The 17,958-nt window shown below is 39.9% G+C and overlaps 1 protein-coding gene across 1 annotated transcript in view; it reads right to left on the bottom strand.

The window, feature by feature from the left end:
• The window catches only part of diaph2 (diaphanous-related formin 2), a gene marked incomplete at both ends in the record, with an annotated part of 346,857 nt that overhangs the window by 57,619 nt on the left and 271,280 nt on the right, over nt 1–17,958 (bottom strand). Inside the window, one exon of the mRNA XM_079228942.1 lies at nt 1,755–1,919. Within this exon, the coding sequence (XP_079085068.1) occupies nt 1,755–1,919 (165 nt within the window). The remainder of the gene's footprint in view (nt 1–1,754; nt 1,920–17,958) is intronic.

Raw genomic sequence — 17,958 nt, 5'->3', positions numbered from 1 at the left:
TGCCCAAGCCTTTATCGCTCTTTTATCAGTGCGACACTGTTATTATACATTATCCTATTCCAAGCTACTTTCAATATATATATATATATATATATATATATATATATATATATATATATATATATATATATATATTAGTTATGTTCTGCAGGTTTGAGCATTTACTCGGGTAAATCTCATTGAGCAATTGTGTTTCCCATTTGGATGTAAAGAACAGTACATGTAGCTTGTTAGCTTCAATCCATTATACCTATATCACAATTAATATAATTACTTATAATTGCTATATAATTGCATTACTTCTGCATTCAAACTATGTATTTTTAAAACAAAGAGTATCATTTGTGTCATTATCTTCTTATGTATCCAGATTTAAAACGCACACCAGATCCAGCATGTTGATTGGACCAAACTAATCTTAAATAAAACATCTGCAACCCCATTTTTAGCCATAGAAGCGGGTAATGGTTTTACTTTAAGTGCCTCTAAGTTAAGATACTTCACACATAAGCTGTACAAATGTTTAATAAATGGTTTATAATGTACTATAATGTACATGTGGGCAGATGTAAGGACAGTTTATTAATGTATGTGATTTGTAAGCTATTAGAACTTTTCCTATGAAGACATATTTTCTTCCATTACGAATGCTTTTTACTATATTTGTATTCATTATCTGTTCATACAGCAACCTCCGGGTAACCACAGGAGGGGTTTTAGTTGTTCACCAATGAATTATTAAACACTTATATCTACTAACAATTACATTATCATTGGTTATAAACTATTTATATATATAATAATTACCGGTATATATAATAAAAAAGGGGCTTGTTCATAACCTTCCAGACTAAGATGGCATTGGAGAAAATAACAACTAAAAATAACTAAAAAGCATTTCAGGGCCAACCAAGGGAATATAAAGACCAAAATAGGTGGCCAGAAAATAGGGTACACACTCCATCACCAAAACCATTCTTGCAGTTTTATACAAGGAAAGTGAAATCACCCCTTGAATTTGTTGATTGTCTCAAAAGCAAAACTCTTGATGGACTATCAGATGTAATGTTTCACTTGCTACTTACTTCTAGATTACAGTTGTATAATGTCTTCAAAGGCTGGCATGAAACACAGTGGAAATGACTGTGTGTCTTTACCTTAGCTAAAGGTTGAGAGGAGCAGCTTATAATAAGTGGCCATAGCAAAAATAATTGTATTCTTAATAACACTTAAGAATTTCCAAAACCGCCATGCAGCAATGCAAGTGACACTGCATGTTATCTGTACTTTCCTCGGCACATTTATTTATAATCTACACTGCTTTTTCAGGCTGCCTGGTAGATACAGGTAGACACGTGGACTTAGCAACATTATGTGATACAGATCGTTCAGGTACAATTTCATAGTGGTGCAAAGTAAGAGATCAGCCCTTGTGTGTTAAGTCTGTTTAAGTTAAAATATTGTCCATCATATGAATTATACTGTTTATCATGTATGTTTAACTATAAGTAAGTTTAAGTTAAAATATTTTCCCGCTCACATGAGTTTCATCCAGAAAAGAATAACACTGTAATGTTAGGGACCTCCTGGAAATCTGCACATATTTCTGCACATATTTAACCCACAAATTATGTGTGAAACTGTGTACAAAAGACTGTGCATGTGTGGGTGTGGGCTTCTGTTAGTTTGCATGTGTTTCAACTTGGAAAGAACCATAAACATGATATATTTCAAACCATATTCTATATACTCACCATGAAGAGGATGCGGAAGTTGGCAAGTTGTCCGAAGAAATCCTCCACACTGACCGAGTGGGGGTCAAAGGCCAAATAGCTGCCAATGCTCTCATAGAGCTTCTGCATGTTTTTGTGCATCGTGGACAGTTTCTCATACTGCTCCCGTGAATGCTTGGAGAAGTCGTGGGAAAGGCATAGTTAAGGAAAAATGGAGAAAACACATCACAAACTAAGACAAAACTACTATAATACTACTGTAATCAACAATATAATGAAACTTCACATGTTCATCCCTGACAAAACAAGCCATATTGAGAAATGATCACTTCAGTCTATATTGTGTTCAAAAAGCCCACCTATGTCAAGGTCAACAAAACAAAAGACTGGATGAAGAAGTGTCAGAGACAATCTAATGTGCCATTACAATAACCTCTCTAAATCACTTTGGAGTCAATGCCATGGTGAGCTAATAGCTGCAGCCCTGGAGTAATGGAAAGGTGTTTTGTAGTCAGCAGCATGACACAGATGGTTGCTGGAAAAGCTTATTGCAGTCATTGTTCTATTGTTTCTCCCAACAACAGTAGGGTCAGGTTGTTGTGAACCTCACAGCTCACGTCGCACTGTGTAATTTACTGAACAGGCGAGCACTTTTCTCCTGGTGAATGGCTATTGACAGCCGGCATCAGTTCAGCATTATCACAGCAGCCACTGACCTCATGGAGACTGCACTGTGTGTGAGTCTGAGACTCCCAACACACACACACACACACACACACACACACACACACACACACACACACACACACACACACATATATATATGTACTTAGTTACAAACATAGAAAAAAAAAAGAAGAGAACAATTTGAGTTAATGCAGTGCATGACCTGGTCACAGGTCCAAGTCGTCTCTAATTCTAAGTATCTGTTGGGCAAAGGGCTTTGCATGGCCAAGCATGAATACATGCCGTTTACTCCAATTTAACTGATTATAAATATATTGACACAGTTACTGTCAAATGATAACGAGAACTGTGATTTAGATTGCGCCACTACATGTCATGCTGATATACTAAGGCAGCAGCGTCACAGGTGCAGATGTACACCTGGTCTGTGATTGTCAGTTCCCAAGATCTTGTTCTTTGAGATCAATCTGCCATTATGTGAGAACTGTTTATCTGCCATGTATTCATGGTTTGTTTGTTTGTTGTCATCTTGGTAGACGTCCATGTTGAGGTTCAGGCATTGCTGTGTCCTTCGGCAAGTTATTAACTCACATTTCCCCCCATGTGGGTATAAACAACACATTAACACGTGCATGTAAGCGTGGACGCCAAAAAGGCCTTTGTGTAACTGACAGGGAATAAAAGCACTGGAAGGGTTGGCGGCTTGGATTACCTCCCTGCAAGTGTTTACTAAAACAGCAGTATCATTGGCACAGGCCAGGTTAGCAGCAAGCCCACACACGGGCCCGAAGGATGGACTCATCCTTCTGTCTTTCCTCTTCCCTCGCTCTATCCCCTTGTCTGCCTGGACTTGATTTATCCCCCTTGTTTCTGTCAGCCGGCCCTTATCTCTTCTCTTGTTCACCTCCCCCTCGCTGCACTTGTGTGTGAAAACTCGGTAGACCTAAAAGTTAAAGTTTGCCAAAAAAAGAAATCTTTCTAACATCCAAACTTGACAGAGTTGTACTGTATACATGTACTACAGTTGTGTACGTTTGGTTAAGTCTCCAAATGAGTCTTTTAAATACAAATAATCTCTTTCTAGGTTCCAATCTACCATCAACACCATTGTGACATTGAATATCAGTGCTTAATCCAAAAATACTACTGCAGTCAGTTTTAAGTTCTAGACAGTGCTTCACTTCAAATACCCCGCTCAACAAGGCCTAATTGGACAGAATGGGGAACAAATATCTCTAAAGAATACAATATGAAAAGCTTTAATATGTATCATGGTCAACTGACAATAAGAATCAGCGATGGGTTCATTTAAAAAAAGGAAGCCAACAATGAATGTTCTCGCAAAAAGGCAAGTTTATATTATTCTATCATGAAATTGACTGAATAACGACATTTAGATACATTATTGATTCCTCTCTACAGAGTCCATAGTGCCTGGAGCTGAGGAAATGTTAAGATCACAACTGTTGCCTTCCTTGTCGAATGGTAGTTTAAAAAATTGAAGCTGTGGTTACTTTTGCTGTTTGTTGTGGCGTGTGGCTCTCTGTGTTTCTTTTTCTCCCCTATCTCTCTCTCTTATTCTCTCTCATACACGCTCAAATACACATGTATGCACATGCACAGTGGTAAAGTGTCCCGTTGGGGACTGGACTGAGGCTGACTGGGCTTTTGCTCCCTGTATTTCCACATCAAAGACATGTCATATTGATGGAGCCTGACGCACACTATCCTGCAGCGAGACAACCGGTATGCTGGAGCCTTCATCAAATACACACAGACACTGAGCAAGCAAACACACACACACACACACTTATATATATATATATATATATATATATATATATATATATATATATATATATATATATATATATATATATAGTACACATGCACATCGTCACACACATATTCTTTAAATGTTTCTCAGTCAGGTTTTCTGTGACTCTTTTCTTTATCTCAGTTTCTTACAGTCATTGTAGCCTTTATTGTCTCTCCTTCTGCAAAGATAAATCTTTGTCTATGTCTTTCTCCTTTTTTCCCCGTCCACCACTGTCTCTTTTAAACACAGGCTTTTTATAATTCTTTCTACATTTCCCCTTCATATTCTCTCCATAAAAGTCTATCACTCAAACATAAACTTCTGTCTTTCTTTCATTCTTTTCTACTGAGAGTGAATTTTCAGCAGCACAGGCTGTCTGAGGTGTGTCTGGTATTCTCGTTGCTGGGGCTTGAAGCCGAGCAGGGAGCAAAGGCGATGGGTCTCATGGTAAAGCGGCACGCAGCCTTTGGTTGCCCCGACCCTGTTTGTCAGTCTCTGCTCTCCTCTTCTAGATGTCCTCAGAGAAGTGCTGCACTTCCTGTGCACTGCACCTCCACAACACAAAGCAAGACAATTGCTCCAGGGCTTGAGTGCTCAATGTTGCAAATATACATGCTACTAAAGATATCCGGGTCAGATTAGAACACAAATATACTACGCAAATATGGGCATGCTATGGCTCAGTGTCGTGTCTTTCTTGGGTTTCTGCAAAGCCCAGGGATTTCTAAGACTATTTCAATAACCGAGGCTGGAGTAACTGGAGGATAAACAATCAGAGTTCAAAAAGGGGTTGTGGAATAGTAGCATGTTACTAAACGTAACACACTGCGGCTTGGCTTAAACAACTCCAGTTTCTGACAGGGTCTCATCTGACAGTGTTGATTTACAAAGACAATGTCAGATGTAAAATGTGATGTCGATGGCAGTGCTCTCTACTAGTTCATGTTTTTATAATTTTCTCTCTCTTCCTCTCTCTCAAATCTCCGGTTGTTGCCAAAAGCCGCCCTGTCCTTGTTAAAGTCTCGAATTAGTTCCTTGTCCTGTCACAGTGTCCTTATTACTGTGTTTAATCAGTCACTTTTTATCTGTGTGTTTGACATGCCAAAAACGGTACATTTAACATCAGTAAGCTCCGATTAAGGGCACTCATTTTTAACACCACAAAGTGACATCAGAATCATATCCAAGTCAGACTTACCCTAGATGTAGAAAAAAAGCTTTTTGGAGCCAGACTCAATTCAATTTCGCGATAAAACCGAGAGAAAGAGGAGAAACGAGCCAAAACTAAGTTAAAACAGTTTTTACAATGGCCACCTATGAGGATGGCCATAAATTACCTGGTTTGTTTACCTGTGCGCATGAGAGAGTTATTAAAGTGCTGCATAAAATCCAACAGTGGGGGCCCAAAAAGCCTCCTTAATAAATCTCCTGTAACCTAGTTGCATTAATGTTTATTTAATGCTTTTCCTATGTGCTCGCTGGCCCCTCCATCCAAGGCCCCACACTAAGCCTGCTTTTCTCCAAACCCCACCATCCCTGCTCCCTTTATCCCCACACCTACTGCCAACAGCCCCTGTGGGCCAAATTACACCAAAGCTACCCACTGACTGGACACAACCCATCATGTTGAGAGCGAGGGGAGGATGAGAGAGGGATGAAGGAATGGAGTGCAGATGTAGGGCACAAAGTGAGAGAGAGAGAGACACAGAGAGAGAGAAAGATGTAAAGGCCACTAGATGTAAAATATTTTAGCTACTGAAATCTGTGTATGAATTGACTAAAATTGTCAATTCATACACTAAAAGGCCCATTATATAGATGTCAATAAGCAGAGTAAGTTCATTAATACCGTGTTGTTTGTCTACAAGGGTTTTCCCAGTATAGTATGTCAGGATCCTAAATGAGGAGGACAGGTCCATTCTGATGCTGACAGCATCCTGAGTTGGACCAAAGCACCAGCAATAGGGTTCTCAGAGGGAATTAGCAGAGCAGCCAGTTCCGGAAAATTGGGATGGGACCTGGTGGTGAGGTGGAGGGAAGTGTGTGAGAGGAGGGAGGGTATAGTGAAACGAGGGAGGGCAGAAAGGAGGGAGGATTTGCCCAAATTTAAACGAGGCAGCATATTGTCGATTTAAAGGTGTAGTCACATATCCGTATCCGTGTGTGAGCATTAGTACATCTCAATAAATCTGATAAAAAAAGTCCAAAAGTGCGGCTTTTTAGTTTATACGCTACATCTACAAAGCCGAAGGAAATTAAAAGTTATGTGCTTTTTTAAAAGCAGCAATGCTACAGCCTTTCCGGCGATGCTAGCACTTTTAACAAACTACAGTTGTAGTGAGCCAGAGTGGTGCTTTGAGCTAATTGCTCATGCTCAAAATGAAAATGTTAACATGGTGACGTTAAGCAAATGATGCTAGCGTGCTAATATTTACTGCGATGCAAATTAGATGACAATTAGTGAATTGTTATGTTAGTTAAATTAATCCTCTAGGAATCATGAATGTGTGTGCATCAAGGTAGTCCATCTAATTTCTATCATGACATTCATCATGACACTAAAATAGACAACTTCCATATGCTGCTAAAGGAAATTCAGGGCATGAACAAAGTCATGTATTTTTGATTTTTTATTGCATTCAGTAGACATTTCAGTCAAAACTTGAATTCATATAATTAAATCTGTATCTGCACCAAATTCCACTGTCATCAATCCAATATGTGGAGACATTTTACGAAGTGGTGAACCGACCGACCGACCAAATGATCAACAGGCCAACATTTTCAATTCATGAGTCCTGCAGTAACCATGTCCAATAAAAAAAAAAGCACAGCACAATGATCACTTAAAGCAGCAAAAGTTGTCTTGTGTCTTTGTGTCAACATATATTTCCGAACTGAACGGGATAAAAAATGACTTGATACTTACAGAACAAGATAACATTTGTTTGAGGCGTCTACAATCTCAGCTCGTGTGAAATGGGAGCCTGAGAGGCCAAGAATAAAGTATTCAAGTCATGTGTATTTCACATGGTGAAAATAATTAAATCTGAAACCAAACTGAATGGCTTAGTGAAACAATACTACTCTCTGAAAATTGCTGGACTTTGTCCAAAGTAATCAAAGCAATACCTTGGATGAAAATCAATCGTGTGCCATCGAGAAACTCTATCCTGTTGATCCGACTTTGTCACTGTGCGCACGCACGCACGCACACGCACACACACACACACACACACACGGTACCACCCCATCACAACCCCGCTCTCCGTTGGATTAAAGAAGGTGCCAACGGAGTAGTGATTACTCGATGCCATCTCCCTCCCCTTCACAAAATGTAATTAATGTAAGACTTAGTGTGCCACTGCAGTGCTATCAGACTTTACCTTAACCTCAGTGTCTCAAATGCTTCCTAAGTCACTTTGCATTCAGAATAAATATATATGTATATATATATAACGATATACACACACATAATATAATATATAGTGTGAAGAGTAATAGATAGCATGTAAATATATATTTAATAACTGTGTTTTTACACATCACAGGCTCACTAAATGATATTCCCACTTTAGCACAGGGGTCATGACCTTTCCTCTCTATACTCTTCTCCATCATCTCCCCTACAGCTCCTACATCCTTTTTCTCTTGAAATTAAAAGCCAGATCTGATGTCAATTTTCCTGTCAATTTATTCTGCCCGTCTGTCTCTGAAATATTTATACCTGTAGAGAGGAAGGTTGTTTCTGCTTAAGCATTCAAAGCTCTTCACTACAGCACCCAGCTGGTGTTGGAACAACTCAATGAGGGGCAGACTGTTGGTCGTAATGACTACATCTGAAAAAGGAAAAGAGACTATATAAATAAGATATGAGGGGATTAGGTCCATGGGAATGACCTGTTGAATCATGTAGAGGCTATTAAAAAGCTGAGATTTTTTTTGTTTTTAAATAATGTGGTGTCCACTATAATGGTGCTGATGAGTGAGTGCATGTAAAATGAGCCCTATTGAGATTATTGAGACACACCCACTTGCGAACACACTTTTGCTGTTGTCATCCTTTTATCCTCCTTCAAAGCAATCTCATGTCACATCAATGCCCAGGGCCTGTGCCTCTCAGTGTACTTTTCAGAGTGGTAACATGATGATGCAAATCCACTGTGTTTACAATGTTCATACTTGTCAAACTGTGAAAGGTCAAGTCCCTCGCTTCCCCTGACGCTGATCTAATCGCTACACATCAATCCCTACCGCTACATTACAATTGCTCACGAGATGCCCCTTGAAGAGACAAGCATGTGCCGGGACACATACGCCACACATGCCATTAAATAGACACAGGTACGCTTGTAAACCATATTAGAAAGATGAAAATCCACAGGAAATCCAATTGGAGTGCATGTTTCAATATTTATTATTTGGAGGAAAAAAAACACCCATGAGTAATCTTTGAGATGTTAGTGATACGCAGTGTTGCACATTCATTGATTTGGTCTTCAATAACTACAACATCTTTTCCTCGGCACAAAGCTGTCTGAATCTGGTCGGAAAAGGAACACAATATTTTCCTGATATAATTACCCATTCTTAGTTTAATTATGCAATATTGATTAATAATTCACTGCACACCTCTGAATACTTAACATATACTATTGCCTTATCCACACAGCTTAGTGCCACAATGTGCTGCCATTGGTGCCGCATTGGGTTCTCATTTACATTGCCCCAGTTTCTGACCTGGCTCGCTTTATTTCTAGATAATATATTAGCCACCTTGCTTCCTACTGGGGAGAATAACCAGTTATTTGCTCAGAGTATGATCCATGTAAAAGACATGTCTGTGCTTTTCTACTGAGGGAGTACAAATAATGTGTGGCACAGTATGGACTTGTTTCTTTGCATATATGTCTTTGCCGTTCTACTTGACAATGACAGTGAGGAATCGAATTGGCTTTCATGCCCTGCCTCTGTTTTAACAGTCTATCTGCTTCTAACAAGTGTTTCACAAAATGACTCTCACACAGACACGTACACTCATTGTCAAGCCTGTTTTCACCGGCTCATACCTATTGCAAGTGTATTGCAGTCCTACTGACTGTCATATATAAATTCAAATTAATTTACGAGTCTTCTTTCTGCTGCGAGGTTAATATGGATACGGCTAAACTTTATGTACACTTTTGTGTTGATCATCAATAAGTACTTCTTTCTGAATCTAATGTTACAATATCTATTTGAATTTTCATCAATTATCTGATCTGATAATTAAGTCTCATGGTCTGCAGGGCATGATGAGCCTGGAAGGCCCTTCAGAATATAAAACACACAAAAACATGGCACCAAGCTGCTGCTGTGGTTTGAAAGACATAAATCACTGCAGCTGCTGCGTCTCCAGTCATGCAGCTACTTTTGCTTATCTTCACTAGTCATTACGATGTGGTAAAAGCAGAAACATTACACATGAAATAACGCTTGCAACGAAACAAGGAAAACGATGCAAATGTTAAAAAACAAAAACAAATTATCACTTATACCAACTGACAAATCACAATTGCCTGGATGATTGTGAAGTGGTAAAGTCTTTCTCTCCAATCTGCTACTCCTAGATGCTTAACAAAAAAAGAGAAATGTAGGGAAGTATTTGAAAAGTGGTATTTGACCAAGGTTTGCTCACAGCATGTCCAGATTTCATCTTCTTCCTGCGATCACTGTGCATAAAGCTGGAAATGGGACCTCTTAGGTGGCCACTTAATGCATGCCTCCTGAAAAGAGCAGCAATCAAGCCGGGGAGCACCGTTTGCATAAAGATATCATGTCGGGCTGCCTTTGATGTGTGCCTCTTGACTGCTGGGAGTGTTTATATGTCAATGGAATCTCCTGCCTTCAAGCTAGACTGTTTCAACTTTCTGTGCTGCACAAGGAACACAACATGGACGAGTTGAATGTCTTGATAATATGTAAATTGATATGCTGTAAATAACTCAACGATAACATCACAGGTGGGTCTGTATTTATATGAGAATGAGAGCAAGGGTTAGTGAACCAACATGGAGAATAGTCCTCAAAAAAGGAGGATGTATTCAGATCAATTAAATATGTGAGTGTTTGTGTGTGTGAAAGAGAGGAGGCTGACGCCTTTCAAGGTCAACTTGACTTGTTTGTGCACAAATCATTAAAATTGCTCAAATAAGAGGACAATCAATGTCAATTGTTTCACTTATTCATTCACAATACGATAATCAATCTTTTCATTAAAGGTAAGGCTGTCTGGAGGGACTGCTCACATGTGTTGATACTTATAGCCTTCAGGAGCCTGAACTGTAGCTATAAAGATGCTTTCAGTAAGCATGCTTCAGTGCAAATAGTAAAAAATTGGTTGAGTCATTTGTTTGTAGATGAAGTAATAATACTGGCAAGAGCAATAAAAGACGGGTTGGCATTGAGAGAGGGAGCGAGAATGATGGAGAGAAAGAGAGAGGGAGAGTGAGAAAGAGAGAGTGAGAGACTGCATATTGATCAGATTCCTTCAGTATGACCACTGGCCCAGCAGCTGGCATGACAGAGTACAGCTCCATTCAATAGCCTTATCATTACCACAGCACAAACCCATTCAGAAGGTCAGCCTATTTGGCCTCTGGTTCTCGTGTTTGTGTGTGTGTGTGTGTGTGTGTGTGTGTGTGTGTGTGTGTGTGTGTGTGTGTGTGTGTGTGTGTGTGTGTGTGTGTGTGTGTGTGTGTGCATGGAGAGGTGGAAAAAAAGAAAAGGCAGAGTACATTTCGAATCTTTAAGCCAATGAATAAGACCACTTCCAGTACATTTCTTTCAGGACACTTTCAGTCGAGTGTGTCTTAAGAGTAGAGTTAGAAGTAAAAAGAACAGGGAATTTTTCCCTCGAAATGTAAATAACTTTTCATATGTACTGTAATTGTAGGTTCAGTTTCCTATAGCGGTGTCATCGTGCTCCATGATAGACATGCTGTAAATTACACCTAGTTTTCTAAACTGGCAAAGGGAAGCACGACAAACAAAAGATAGCAAAATGAAAACAATCAGCCATGAAGCATTACGCCAAAATTGGTTTCCTTTAAATACAAAAGGACATCCTCCTCTTTGATTAGATTACAGTCAGACATGAGTGGCAGAGGTAGCTGTCAAAGCTGGGGAGCGAGAGAAGAAGTGATGCAGACCGGAAGGGAATAATGGAGCAGTCTCCATTGGCAACGCAGAGGCACAGAGGCTATTTTTAGCAAATTAATTTAAGGCTCTAAATAATTAACTGATAATTATCTGGCAATCAAGAGTAAGATAAAATGATCACCCCAAGAGTTTTTCTGTCATGTGGCACAGCAGGCGGACAGAGGAGCTTAGAGTGACTCACCACTCAAAAAACTGCTGGGTGGCATTGTACAGACAGGAAAAATAAAAATAAATGACAGGGGGAATACAGTAAGATGTACTCACGAGGAGGCAAGTGGATTTGACAATGAATAGTGGCTAATAAGTGACAGAAAACTGGCACTTACAATCTATTTGTTTGGGGATAATAGACACACACACACACACACACACACACGTAAAAATAAACAGTCACAGAAGGCACACAAATTCTTGAGATGCTACCTTGCAAAAAGCACCATAGACTGCAATGATACCACAGTATTTCTCCTCATTCTACACTAATGTGTTCCAAATTATGAAGATTGCAGCCTAGTCACAGTGTGACTAAACAGAGAGTGGTGACTAAAGGTGCAGTGCTTTTGGTTGTAAGTTCAGAGGAGAGTTAGTGGATGCTTTGTGTCCAAGTTAGGTTATCGCCACACCTGACCCTGACAAGATTCCTTCTAAAGAGAGAAGAAGAGGGGGAAGAGAGCAGTGACAAGCAGTTGATGAACTGCCTCTGGCTATGTGTGTGTGTGTGTGTGTGTGTGTGTGTGTGTGTGTGTGTGTGTGTGTGTGTGTCCTCCAACTTGTACAAATAAAAGGACTTTTATTGCCAGTTCATCTCCTTTTTACCAAGTATTTCCTCTGCCTTCTTGTCTTCATCTCTCTGACCCATCTCTCTGAGTCATGTTGTACTTCTCCTCTCTCTATCCCATTACTTCCTCCGTCCCACCTGACCAACATATAACTGCAGAAGCTGTCAAACTACGTATGCAAATCTGTCAATCCACCTTTTCTCTCCGTTATCTGCATATTTGTTTTAGCAGCTTCCTTAACTTCTAAATCCATGGTATGTATCTTACTGCAAAACACTGTTTCTGTTGAGAAGTTCTGGGTGGAGAAAAATAGGAAAACATGTATATGATGATATATGAGGAATGCTCTTCGGCTACAAAATGAATTGTGTTAAATGTCAACATATACACTAGTGGAACAACATCATCTTATGTCGAAACCAATAATACGTTCCATTTTTATAGACGGCACTTTGCAGCCTGTGCACAAAACTAATCAAATTTAAATATATAACCACCTGCATCGGTGTAGCATTATTATAATAACCAGAGAAGAGGATACAGCAAGGCGAGTTATTGAGCCACATAATATATACATAGCTTGATACTTTATATAGAATCAACAGTAGGCAGCAAGATATGTCCTTTTAGTGCGGATGCGACTTGAAACATAGCGAAGTACAATATCTGTGTTATAAGGTAATAGAAAAAGTACACAAAATAACCATCTTACATATGTTTGCGTACTGTATCCATTTTAGGGTTTTGGAATTACAGAGAGGGCACAATTAGCCTGACAGTGTAATGTGCTTTGGTGAGAGCTCCGGTTGACAGGCCTACCTAGCCTCCCCACTGCGCAACCTTTTATAAAATCAATGCCACCACTAAACACAACTCTCCCATGTGGAGATGGGTCCTGTTACAGCCTCCTCTCCCCTTCTAGTGTGGGGAGGAAAACACAGACAAACAGATAAATTAGAGCCTTCCCAACTGCCCTCCTCTCATCCTCCAGCCTGTCTACTACTGTGAAGTGACAAAATTACCGTCAGTAATAAAACAAATAAATAAAACAATTATGTTATTGAAACAAGAACCCCTGCTTTTAAACATCACTTTCTCTGGCCAATTATATTTTCTTTTCTCTCCAAAAACATAGAACTATCTGTGAAAATCATTGTTATTTGCTTAATTGGTTGTCGATGGGTGACATAGCAAAAAGGTTTTGAAGGCTTTGTACACATCCAAGAACAGGATCTTAACAGTGAGTGGACCACTGAAGAAAACATTTGCTCAAGCCGTCTCTGCTGCCATACATGAATTGCTCTCCCTAGAAAATACTGGAAGAAATACGTATTATCACAACAAAAATAGAAAACTGTGTGAGGAAGCGGAGTAGACAGGGGACAAAAAGATTGTTGTGTGATAGGAGTAAATAGACAATAGACTTATTATCCTTTTTTGTAAACTTTTTGGGGACTTACACCTCAAGGAGGAAGCTTTCATAGACCGTTCTCTGAGTACATATTTAAGGAGGGACTGGCGTTGGGCTGTAAATCGTTGACATTGACAGTGGTGTTGTGTGAAAAATCCAGAAATCTAATTCTGAACACTTCCTTTGTAAACATAACACCAAGCCATTGCTGCAGTGTTCAGTATTTCTTAGAAAGCTAAAAGCAAAAGAGACACTAACATCAATGTGGGGAATCATCGGTTTCACTGAATTTCCATCAAGACGGGAATCTGAGTAACACGCAAACACGCCACAACACTACGGGTATGTGGCTTGGCTGTGTTACCTCCTCAAACCGCTCCATTTGGCAGTCTGTTGCTGTAATTTGCATCAGATTACATGCCCACAGAGGCAAACTCTTCTTAATGGGTAGCATCATCCTCTGCAGGTGGCAGGGGAAGAAAATGAGTCGGGAACACAAAAATGATCTGCCTCCTCACATGCTGATTGCTGCTCCGATGACATCCGTTTGTGCTCTGAGATATCATTTTCAAACACTCAATCTCTCTTCATTAACATTAACTGCACCATTCCACAATGTGGACACATTAACCCAGTTATATTTGTAATTATCATTTCCAGGCTTTTTTTTCCTTTTCATTCTTGGCCTGCTGTCACCTAAAACCTTGGAGAGTTGATAGGCCAATATACCGCTTTAAAATTAAGCACTCTTCTATGCTCGTGGATACTAATTCTGCGTTCTAATTGTCACTTACAGTACTGTGTGTTTGGTCTGTGTTTTTAACTAGACCAGGTGCGGCCCACTTTATATCTATGTGGGCAGGGGTTGTAGGTTGACGGTGGTATTGAGCAGGAGAACAATCTATATCAGTCATTAAAATGCAAATGGATTTACCAAGTCTAGCTTTGATGCTGCACTAATAACTAGCACTGGGAAACAATCATGAATCAAACTTCTGTAGCGACCTATTGAACGCACGCCGACGCCATGTAATGAAACAAGAGCTGAAATAAGTGCAGTTTCGACAGACAATACAAAACCCTGTCGTTATCTGAGAATGTGGAACAGAGACTTAAGCAGCAGAAGATGACACTGGCACAATTCCAAAACTGTATTTCAAAAGGAAACCTAGATGTTATGCCAAAATTAAACACTATTGCAAGTGAGGCAGATATGAAATGCTTGTGTGCTCTGTAAATAAACATGTCGATAAAGCACAGCACCTATTTATGTGTCGTAATGGAGCGTCTCCGCCTGACTGTGTCAAGTAAGCTACAGTAACACCCTCGGTTACTCATATGACTACTTGTGTAATTATAGGCTTCCCCTCTAACCCAGTGGTTCTCAACCATTTGTTTGGGCTTGTGACCTCTAAAATGGAGCCCACATTACAGGCTTCATATGCATATGAGCTGCGAGTAGCTCATCTTAAATGTAAGTGTTTCTTCCCGGATTGTTTGATTTGGTCATTTTCAGAGGCCTGAAAAGGTCAAAATAACCAGCACTAACAAGAGAAAATGGGGATCAACAACTCCATGGAGAACCATCGCTTTAATGCATGAAACGTTGCCCCAATCAAAAAGAAGACAATGTAATCTTGCTCGCCAGTATTGTAAACCACAATACACGTATAGTTATAAATATTGTACAATTGTATTTTGAACTTTAAAGCAATCCAATATCCAGTATGCAGACCAATGTACATTTTCACCCCATCTCTCAGTGCTACAGCAAAGCTTTGAAGGATATAAGTGGCTCTTCTAAAAACTGCCGTTATGATAGGCAGAAAGAAGACGCTCTTTGGGGGAAATACCTTAATTCATCTGTGCTCTCTCATTAAGCACCTAATTGTCCGTGACGACTCCCTTCCCTTACTGGCTAGTGATCTGTGAACATGTGGATAACTATCGAGCAACACACCCAGACCTATATGAATACATTCCAGATGAGCACAGAACAGCCACAGGAAGGCTTGGTCCCTCCCTTTACACAGGGCCAATTTGTGAAAACAAAAAAAACAAAAGGAACTAAATCCTTAACAGACATTCAGACCCTGTCCTCCTACTACTTCATCAAGGTTTTCGTGTAACAATGCATTGCTTTTTAGACCAGAGGCATTACATATTATTGTCATATTGTCAACAAGTGGTACAGACAATAGTACTGCTAATCACTGAGGATGGACACGAGGAAGCTCTCACATCTGTGGGGACAAAATGAAGGGCTCCAAAAAGCTAGTGGATGCCCTGGTAGTCCGTAAGGCAACACAAAGCCAATTGGGGCTCTGTTCAGAATATCTACTTACTCATACAATCTCTTCCTCTTAGAATCCTAAAAAGAGTTAGCAACCCACTTTCAAGCTTAGTCAATCTGAAAGAAAGGGATAAAGAGAAGAAAGACGATGGGTAACATGAGAGAGTGTGGACAAGGCAGCAATATATGGGTGAGGGAGACAGAGGGAGCAAGTGAGAGAGAGAAAAGGGGGTCTCATCTTTTGCAAATCGTATCATCTCTGTGAAAGCGGACAGAGAGGAGTATTACTACTAATCTCCAATTCGCACCTTGAAAAGAAGTCTAACTTTCATTTGCCACTGACAAGGTCTCTCTTGTGATCTCTGTGGATGACAAAAGCACTCAATGAACAGATTACATAGTGTATTTACTGTCCTCCAGTACAGAATAGTCCTCCTTGATTTTAATTAATTTAGCAAATTATTTCATAAATGTTTTTAAATACTAGGCTACTAGGTCTCCAGCTTTGAATAAATAAAAAAAAATATGCATACATACATACATTATTCTATAGAAAGTCCTAGCAAAAAAAGTCGATTGTGAAATTAAACTAAACTCAGAAAGGATTATAGGATTATTATCTCTGATCAGCCTTGCATCTGGGAGAATACTTGATACTACTCTGTTTCAGATCAAATCTAATAAGCTTAAAGGTAAGTATAGGGCTTAGTATTCATTTGTGGATAGAGAAGCCCATTCTGTACATAGTTCACTTGTAATATGATAAGGAGATATTGTTGGGGGATTAGGTTATCTCCCAGGAGATCTATTAGTGGATAAGTCCTACTGGCTGTCTTATGAATCATTACCTTACTGGTTACAATCTGATCTCCTTCAACTACCAACACAATGACCACACACAGACACATGCTTGCACGTTGAAGGAAAGCATACGCACACACACTATGGTTTAAACCCTCACACCTGACAGCACAACGATGCACTTTCAAGACATATCTTCTCCAAGCACATAGTGCCACAGTGGTGCCCTGAAAGGTCACTTTGGGGGCCTTTCAGCTTCAGTGAAAAGAATAGAGAGATGGTAATCAGTGGATGGCCAACGTGTGTCTGCAGCACAGCAGTGCATATCCATTGCCCTGTGTGGGATGATAACTAGAGAGGTAGAGAACAGATGCTGCATGAGCTGTAAATCCTGCAATAATGGCTAAAGTGACATTCAATGACACAGGGACTATATCTTCTTCGTGGAGAATACAGTTTCGGTCAAACTGGCTCCAGCAAAGTGCTTTTTAGCTATTAGCACAATAACCAAAATGGAGGGCTTTAACAGGATGGTAATGGAGAGGCAATTGGTAGAACAATTCTGTGAAGTCACAAAGTCTAATGCCATTTTCAACACATTGGCACGATGTATCATCAGCCTGGCCCTAACATTACACATTCAGCTCAGACAGCACAGTCACGACTGTGGTATTTAGCAAGGAAAAAAGAAGAAGAAAAAAGACAACAAACTGAAAAGTGTTCCTGCACAGAGCCTACGGGTTAGACGGGCAAAATTCAATCCACTTTTTTTCCTCTACCTGTTAGAAATCTATTAGAGGCCAATAAGGATGCGGAGAAGGGAAGGTTTGAGATATTTCAGGTCAGCCTTAGAGGTTAATTGTTGATTCGTCTGTCTGGTCAGTGAGGGGATCACTGTGTGAAACCAATCCAGAAGGCAAGGGATGAACGGTGAGTGTGGATGGCATTCAGGAGATTAGAGCGGTTGATGGGAGAGGCAGAGATAGTAAAAGAGAGAAAGAGGATGGAAACATGAACCAAAGTACCTCAAATCAACGTCCTCACAAGGCTGCCAATGCTAACCGGGTGTAGACATACGCTTAAAGTGCTTGAGTGGTTATGTGTTATAAGTCCATTGAGGCTCGCAGCACATACATTTAAAGAATAGGGCATGGTTTACCATTTGTGTCAGGTAGAGAGAATAGAAATGTTACTTGTGTTAAAATAAATTATCTCCTGACTACTTATGACCTACT

This window comes from Taurulus bubalis (genome assembly GCF_910589615.1).
Source record: "Taurulus bubalis genome assembly, chromosome: 13".
Taxonomy (NCBI): domain Eukaryota; kingdom Metazoa; phylum Chordata; class Actinopteri; order Perciformes; family Cottidae; genus Taurulus; species Taurulus bubalis.
This window is presented reverse-complemented; position numbering and strand designations above follow the sequence as displayed.